The 8,381-nt window shown below is 34.9% G+C and overlaps 2 protein-coding genes across 4 annotated transcripts; both read right to left on the bottom strand.

The window, feature by feature from the left end:
* Positions 1-1,011: 1,011 nt before the first annotated feature.
* Positions 1,012-5,082, bottom strand: LOC108836199 (NDR1/HIN1-like protein 10). Of its 3 annotated transcripts, XR_001949403.2 has the most exons (3): positions 4,100-5,082; positions 1,637-1,903; positions 1,369-1,501 (listed from the first exon to the last, which is right to left on the bottom strand). XR_001949403.2 is itself a non-coding variant. In XM_057008558.1 (2 exons), exons 1-2 carry the CDS (start codon positions 4,830-4,832, stop codon positions 1,371-1,373), a joined length of 864 nt encoding a protein of 287 aa, XP_056864538.1. In that variant the 5' UTR covers positions 4,833-5,082; the 3' UTR covers positions 1,012-1,370. The 3 variants fall into 3 exon arrangements, 2 of the variants coding, with proteins under 2 accessions (XP_056864538.1, XP_018480850.2); XM_057008558.1 differs by lacking the exon at positions 1,637-1,903 and having other exon boundaries at positions 1,012-1,501; XM_018625348.2 differs by lacking the exons at positions 1,369-1,501; positions 1,637-1,903 and adding an exon at positions 3,171-3,482.
* Positions 5,083-6,776: 1,694 nt separating this feature from the next.
* Positions 6,777-7,748, bottom strand: LOC108838525 (NDR1/HIN1-like protein 10). The gene has a single exon (XM_018611451.2). The coding sequence runs from the start codon at positions 7,603-7,605 to the stop codon at positions 6,877-6,879; it is 729 nt and encodes a 242-aa protein (XP_018466953.2). The 5' UTR covers positions 7,606-7,748; the 3' UTR covers positions 6,777-6,876.
* Between the last annotated feature and the right edge of the window lie 633 nt (positions 7,749-8,381).

Raw genomic sequence — 8,381 nt, 5'->3', positions numbered from 1 at the left:
TTTTCACCAAAGTGTTAACGAAAAACTTATTTTAGAGAAACGTCTCTGATTGTAGCTCTTAAAAATAACACACTAGCACTAGCAGAGAAGAGTTACAAAAGCTAAATTTAAGTGTATACTAAACCATTGATCAACTGTAATCAACCGATTCTGTAACGTGTAGACATAAAAGCAGTGGAAAGATGAAGATTAAGAAGTTAAGGTTCCATGATCCTAATGATGAATAACATAAGAGCCAAACCAACACTTTTGTTGCAACCCTCCAAAAAGATGTTTTCCTCTTATAAGCTCCGTTGTATGTTGTGGCTTTTTTTTAGTAAGTGATGGAAACAATGTTGAAGTTAGAAAGGCAGAGTCTCTGCCGCAGAGAAGAGATGCTCGAGGAGCTGAGAAAAGAAGATAACAGTTTCAAGGAAACAGAAGTGCTTCCTGAACCTGGAGAGATAATGGATTAAGTTTTTACCTAAAAATGTGGAGCCGCAACCGCAAGAATGAGCAAAAGAAGCGTTGCAAACGTAATAAAGCAAAGATGGAAGGATATTTGTTCCATTTTCTGGCAGATATTTGGTGAACTTCTCTTCTGATCATCGAGAACCCTTTGTTAAAAATGTTTTTGGGAAAACTTTTATATTAATTATCCAACGAAATAAATATGTATAATAAATAATAATGTCTCTACTTTTGTAAGACCAACTTCGGTTTCTTTCATCGTTATCTCCTTACCACTTCGTGATGAAGATCCATAATTGTGATTATAAGAAATTGAAGTAACATAAAAAAGGACAGATTCACAAAACAGAGAGATGGATAAGAGAAACAAGATGGTGACGAGATTGTGTTTACCGAATACATAGTAAAGTAACTAAAGTAAGCAGATAATCTGTCAAGTTGTGAATTGGAACGACCAACCTTGATATATAAAAGACTCGTTTTGAACTGAAAGCTCACGTCTAGTGTACTTATTAATGTCATTGTAGGATTTCCAACACAAATCTTTCCTAGGATTATAAAAATAACTCTTTCCTCAAAATTATTATGCTACAAAATGCATCTTAATAAACTTTTGTCGTAGTAAAAAAAGTAAAAACACCTTTTACATAAAACTTGTAAAAATGAAGACGAAGAGCTAAAGGACCTGACAAGTAGACATAGGTCTGGAGACTACTGCGGTCAAGTCTTTCAAGTTGAGCAAAACTGGACACGTAACGCGCAATCTCCTCTTCTTCGATTTAAAAATCAACATATTCTTTTGGATCTTTACCTCTGCAATAACATCCCCGTTTTCCACACCGTCTCTCATCTGAAAAGTACCGTCAGGCTTGTCGCTGTTGACATTATTTCTCGCTACGACACCTGTCCACGTGGTACGTTCATGCGGCGCTTGTACCGTGCTCTGCAATAAAACCCGCTCTGTCTCGAAAATTTCTTCCATCTGCACGTGTAGACTCATCTCGCTGTAGTAAATTCTCGAGGAGCTTGGGTTGGTCGATGAGAGTTTCACCTGTTTTGGTATAACGAGAGTTTGAATTTTGATTAAACAGTGTTTGGGATTTAACCGAATTCAACCAACAAAACTTACTAGGGTTAGTATGGATTTACTTCTTCAATAACAAAAAAAAAAAATTAAAACAGTTACCAGCACTTTTGATCCTGAGACGGGATCAAGGGACACATCGTCAAGCATGAACCGTGGGACAGGCACTTCCATCAAGGTGAAGATGACCGCAAAAATACCGGCTAATATAACCAAAGCCACAATGACACAGTACAGTACTTTTAGTCTTCTTTTCTTTTGGATGTCTTTATAACTTACTGTTGACGTCGCGCCTGATTCTTTGGCTTCTGTCTTCTTCGCCGTTGCGCCTGCTTCTTTGGCTTCTGTCTTCTTCGTCGTTGCTTCTTCCTTACTCATTGTTTAGATGCTAAAGTCAGCTAACTTCTTAATTCTTATGGAACTTTGTAATTAACTTTGAGTAGTTTTATAGCACAATGAGACGCAGGTTTATATAGAGAACTCTTAGAGTTGAGAATGATGGTTTTGGAAACATTCTAAATTCAAGATTTGTAAAGAATACACAATTGGAGAAATGGAAAAGTTATGGTTCTGGAAATTTTCTAAAAAGTTGAATTACAATTATGCGGTATTATTTCGTATTACACTTGGGTTGTGGTCAAATGTTACCTCAACAATAGTTAAAATACTGAATTTAGTACACAAAATTTCCTTTTAGTTCTCAATATTCACTTTTGTCATAAAAAGTGAAATATTCAACTAGATTTTTTTTTTGTAAATGTATATTCAACTAAAAGTTCTAGTTGAATACTAGTAGCTAATATTCAACTAGAGTTTTCCGTACTATGTATCATAAATTTTAGTTTTTAATAATAAACAAATTGTTTATATTTAAAAAGTTACATAATATTGATCAAAAACGAAGAATCTAACCCCAAAAAAGATGGGGATAGCTTGGTCGGTGCTTTGATATTATTATTTTTTTTTTAACTTGAAGAGGTTCTCTTTATCATAAGTTGATCATCAACTTGATGTGTTTAGGAATAGTGGTGTTTTGGTAGCTAATTTTTTTTTCTTTGGTCTGCAGCTTCTAATAGTGGCTATTGTGTTGTTGAAGTTAATTTGGTTTTTGGTACTGAAGCTGAGTAAAAATAATTCTGCAATATTTTGATTAAGAAAAGCATACATCATAATTTTAGATTTTTTCTCTTTATTAATATTTCTCTGTATTTATTTTTATTATATATTTAATGGTTAATTTAAAATTATATATAATATTAAGTATAATATTTTTAAAATTAAGTTAACATCTATAATACATATATGCTTACAAAAAAATATTATATGATTTTATTTTAAACTATTTAAGTATCATGGACTCGAGTATAATTATAAAAATATTATACTTAATATTATATATAATTTTAATAACTTACACAATCATCATTATTCATTAAACATTTATCTGATACATTTGTTACAGGTTTACATTCATAAACTTAATAATCAAATAAATATAAAATTAGTATGATCAAAAACAACATACAATCCAACTTATAATATATTTTGAATTTTTAAATTGAGTTCTGTAATATATAAAATACATTTATTTAAGCTAGATTTATTTTTAATATGTTTTAGTAATATTTTTAATTTTTACAATTTTGTCGAAATGGTTTTTTTTAGTTCTATGTGGCATACCTGAAGCACTTAGAAATGAAACTCTTTTTTACATAAGGAGCTTTTTTACATAAGGAGATATCTTCCTTCAAATCATTATAAGCTATACATAATTCTATATTATTATTATTTTCAAACATTCTTGGCCTTCATTTTTGCTACTTCCTGTGTCCTTCATTTGTTATGCAATTTTGCTACTTCCTGTGTCCTTCGATTTCTCTGAATTGTGATCTAACGACGTAACCACTTGGAAGCATAGCTTCTCACTTCATTGTCTCTCTCATTAGTCCTTAAGATTTTGATTATTAACAAGTGTTGAGTTAGTGGTTTTGGTGTTCCTCCTACTAGATAAACCAGTCAGTTTAGTTGGAGATAGTTAAACTTGAGAGTATACTATTGATATTAATCTATGAGGCTATATTGAGATATGAGATTCAACGATAAGAGCCTCGACTATTAAAGATGTTTTTTATAGTCAAATTGAAGGTCTTCGTCATTCAGTGGATTTGAGATTCAACAGTGAGAGTCTGAACCATTAAGAATATTTCTTATGGTTATTTGAAAGTCTTTTGGATGCAAGTCATTTGTTTATATTCCTAGTAAAGCATATATCCCTTTTGACTTATTACTGAAACCTAATGATCCAATCTTGATACAATCTCAAAAGTAAATCATCTTTCGACGTATAAAAGTTGAAAATCAAGAATAGCACATCATAGTTTCAAAAAAAAAAAAAAAAAAGAATAGCACATCATGTCAGAACCATAGAAAATCAAGAATAGCAAATGACGGATTTCGGATCACTGTTAGTCAATATATGAAAAAACCAATTTTTATGATATTGGTGTATGAAATTCAAATAATTTTTGAGGTAATATATATTTTAGCACAGGTGATCATTGGTACCTGCAGAACAGTGTAAGAATCGGCCGTTTTCCCGTTTACATCTCATAGCCGGACCAACCATGTTCCCCGAACTAATATTACCCCCGACACCAACCGCCACGTCATCGCAGAAAACCGTTTCGGAACTCCTCCCCGTGTACACTCCATACCGGAACGTAACCAAAGAAACCACTCTCAGATCGAACTCCACGCTCCCTTTCTCGGCTCTCTCCTTCCCTATCGAATCAACCACCCGACCGTCGACGTAAGTCCCGGAGACGGAGAGCGTCGCGTTGAACGGAGCCTGATCCTTCGTCCCTAGATCGAACGGCTGCAGACGCGTCTCGGAGAGAGTCTCGCGGCCGCGGTACAGAGTGCACAGGACGTCGTCGTAGTGGAGCGACATCTTGGAGTTAGGGTTTTGGAACTGGAGACGGAGGTCCCATTTCCCGGAGAGGCGGTTGTCGGAGACGGTGAAGTTGGAGACAGAGAGGGAGTTGAGGTAGACGGTCGGTGACTGGGGACGGACAATGATGAGGAAGATGAAGAAGATGGAGAGGATGGGGAGGAGGAGGACGGCGGTGAAGATTAGGACGGCGCGTAGACTAGGCGGCTGAAGGGGCACGTAGTAAGGATTGTGGTTTTGGTAGGGGTAGGCGGTTCCGGCGTTGGGAGGGTAACCGTTGGCGGGTTGTTGAGGCGGATACGGGTAAGGATAACCGGTGGCGGGTCTGGAGTTCGGGTCTTGCTGCATATCTAGGGATCCGGAGGGGAGGAGAGGAGAGAATCTGATTTGTTTGTGATCAAGGAAAGTAGAAGAGAAAATGTTTAGATGCTAAAGTCAGCTTAACTTCTTAATTCTTACGGAACTTTGTAATTAACTTGGAGTAGTTCTATAGCACAATGAAACGCAGGTTTATTTGTAATTAAATTAGAGAACTCTTAGAGTTGAGAATGATGGTTTTGGAAACATTCTAAATTCAAGATTTGTAAAGAATACACAATTGGAGAAATGGAAAAATTATGGTTCTGGAATTTTTCTAAAAAAATAAAATACAATTATGCGGTATATAACCGTATAACACTTGCAGTTGTGGACAAATGTTACCTCGACAATAGTTAAAATACTGAATTTAGTACATAAAATTTCCTTTTATGTGTTAACTACAGATGATTCTTTTTCCGCACTATGTACCATAAATTTTATTTTTTTAATAATAAAAAATGTTAATATTTTTAAAAGTTACATAATGATCAAAAAACGAAGAATGTCTAACAAAAAAAAAGATGGGGATAGCTTGGTTGGTGCTTTGTTATTATTATTTTTAATAACTTGAAGAGATTATCTTTATCACAAGTTGATGTGTTTAGGAGTGGTGTTTTGGTAGCTACATTTTATTTTTTTGGTCTGCAGCTTCTAATAGTGGTTATTGTGTTGTTGAAGTTAAATTTGGTTTTTGGTACCGAAGCTGTGTAAAAATAATTCTGCAATATTTTGATTAAGAAAAGCATACATCATAATTTTAGATTTTTTATCTTTATTAATATTTATTTTTATTTATTTTATTATATATTTAATGGTTAATTTAAAATTATATATAATATTAAATATAATATTTTTATAATTATACTCGATTCCATGATACTGAAACAGTTTAAAATAAAATCATATACTATTTTTTGTAAGCATATACGTATTATAGATGTTAACATAACATTTTAATAACTTACACAATCATCATCATTCATTAAACATTTATCTGATACATTTGTTACAGGTTTACCATTCATAAACTTAGTACTCAAATAAATATAAAATTAGTATGATCAAAAACAACATACAATCCAACTTATAATATATTTTAATTTTTAAATTGAGTTCTGTAATATATAAAATACATTTTAAGCTACATTTATTTTTAATATGTTTTAGAAATATTTTAAATTTTTATAATTCTGTTGAATGTTATTTTTTTAGTTCTATGTGGCATACCTTAAGCACTTAGAAATGAAACTCTTTTATACATAGGAGATATCTTCCTTCAAATCATTATAAGCTATACATAATTCTATTTAATTATTTCTTTCAAACATTCTTGGCCTTCATTTGTTATGCAATTTTGCTACTTCCTGTGTGCTTCGGTTTCTCTGTATTGTGATCTAACGACGTAACCACTTGGAAACATAGCTTTTCACTTCATTGTCTCTCTCATTAGTCCTTAAGATTTTGATTATTAACAAGTGCTGAGTTAGTGGTTTTGGTGTTCCCCCTACTAGATAAACCAATCAGTTTAGTTGGAGAGAATTAAATTTGAGAGTATACAATTGATATTAATCTATGAGGCTAGTATTGAGATTTGAGATTCAATGATAAGAGCCTAGACTACTAAAAATGTTTTTTTTTATAGTCAAAATGAAGGCCTTCGTCATTCAGTGGATTTGAGATTCAACAGTGAGAGTCTGAACCATTAAGAACGTTTCTTATGGCTATTTGAAAGTCTTTTGGATGTAAGCCATTTGTTCATGTTCCTAGTAAGCATATCCCTTTTGGCTTATTACTGAAACCTGATGATCCAATCTTGATACAATCTCAAAAGTAAATCATCTTTCGAGGTATCATAGCAGGGCGAAAGTTGAAAATCAAGAATAGCACATCATGTCAGAACCACAAAAAAATATCTTAATAATAAGCACTTGATAGCACCAAGGAATTTGTTAAATTTATAAAAACTCCTAAATGTAAGCAAATTCATATTCTCGATACTCCAGGAGGAACAAAAGAAACTCATTTTCTATCATCAATAAGGTTTACATCTCATACCCAATCCAACCATGTTCCCCGAAGTACTATTCCCTCCGACACCAACCGCCACGTCATCGCAGAAAACAGTAACGTATCTCCTCCTCCGGTACACTCCATACCGGAACGTAACCAAAGAATCCACCCTCAGATCGAACTCCACGCTCCCTTTCTCGGCCCTCTCCTTCCCGATCGAATCAACCACCCGACCGTCGACGTAGGTCCCGGAGACGGAGAGCGTCGCGTTGAAGGGAGCCTGATCCTTCGTCCCGAGATCGAACGGCTGCAGACGCGTCTCGGAGAGAGTCTCGCGGCCGCGGTGCAGAGTGCACAGGACGTCGTCGTAGTGGAGCGACATCTTGGAGTTGGGGTTCTGGAACTGGAGCCGGAGGTCCCATTTCCCGGTGAGGCGGTTGTCGGCGACGGTGAAGTTGGAGACGGAGAGGGAGTTGAGGTAGACGGTCGGCGGCTGGGGACGGACGACGATGAAAAAGATGAAGAGGATGATGCCTAGGATGAGGAGGAGGACGGTGAAGGCGGTGAAGAGGCGGCGGATTAGGACGGCGCGTGGACTAGGCGGCTGAGGAGGGGGCGGGTAGTAAGAAGGGTTGTGGTTTTGGTAGGGGTAGGCGGTTCCGGGGTTGGGAGGGTAACCGTTGGCGGGCTGTGGAGGCGGATACGGGTATGGATACCCGGGGGCGGGTCTGGAGTTCGGGTCTTGCTGCATATCTTTGGGATCAGGAGGAGAGGAGAGAATCTGATGTGTTTGTGATGATCAAGGAAAGTAGAAGTGAATGTGTTCCAAGTAAAGGGCCAGAGATGTAATAAACCGAACAGAAAAAGAGATATTTTGATGTTTGACACGGTTATTGTTTTTTTTTATGTTTTGGTTGGACACGGGGGCTATTATTTATTGAAGGTTAACTCATTTAAAATGGAAATTAATCTTTTTTGATAAAAAATGGAAATTAATCTAAACAAATCCTGGAAAGTAATATAAATCTAACGCTACATGAGATAATCGTAAAATTTAAGATATGCAATAATAATGACAAGTTGAGAATGCAACCAACTGTTTTTATCAATAAATTCTATCGTTTAAGTCAATTTTTGAAGTCAGATTTGTGTATGAGAATTGAACTCAATATACGAAGATGACATCATATTTAAGAAATTAACCAAAAACTATTATTCACACTGTTAGTTTCTCAAATGAAGGTTATTAGTTATACTGTAAATTTTTCAAATGAAGGTAATCTATTTTTCGATATTTATGTCCCTCTTAAGAGAATCAAAGAGTGTGATTCTAACAGTTACTGAAACTGTAATTTTATTTTTTCGACGAGAGAATAAAATTTCAGTGGTTTCTATAAATCTTTTTAAGGCTAGAAAAAAGACAGAAACCAAAAATCTGATTTGATTTCAACCTGATAAAAATAAATCTAAATCGAATTGAATTCATTATCAAAAAAAATCCAGAAAATTCAGAATCCCACAAAAACT

The sequence above is a fragment of the Raphanus sativus genome, chromosome 4 (assembly GCF_000801105.2).
Source record: "Raphanus sativus cultivar WK10039 chromosome 4, ASM80110v3, whole genome shotgun sequence".
Lineage (NCBI taxonomy): Eukaryota > Viridiplantae > Streptophyta > Magnoliopsida > Brassicales > Brassicaceae > Raphanus > Raphanus sativus.
Note: the sequence above shows the minus strand (reverse complement) of the source record. Positions and strands in the feature narration are given on the sequence as shown.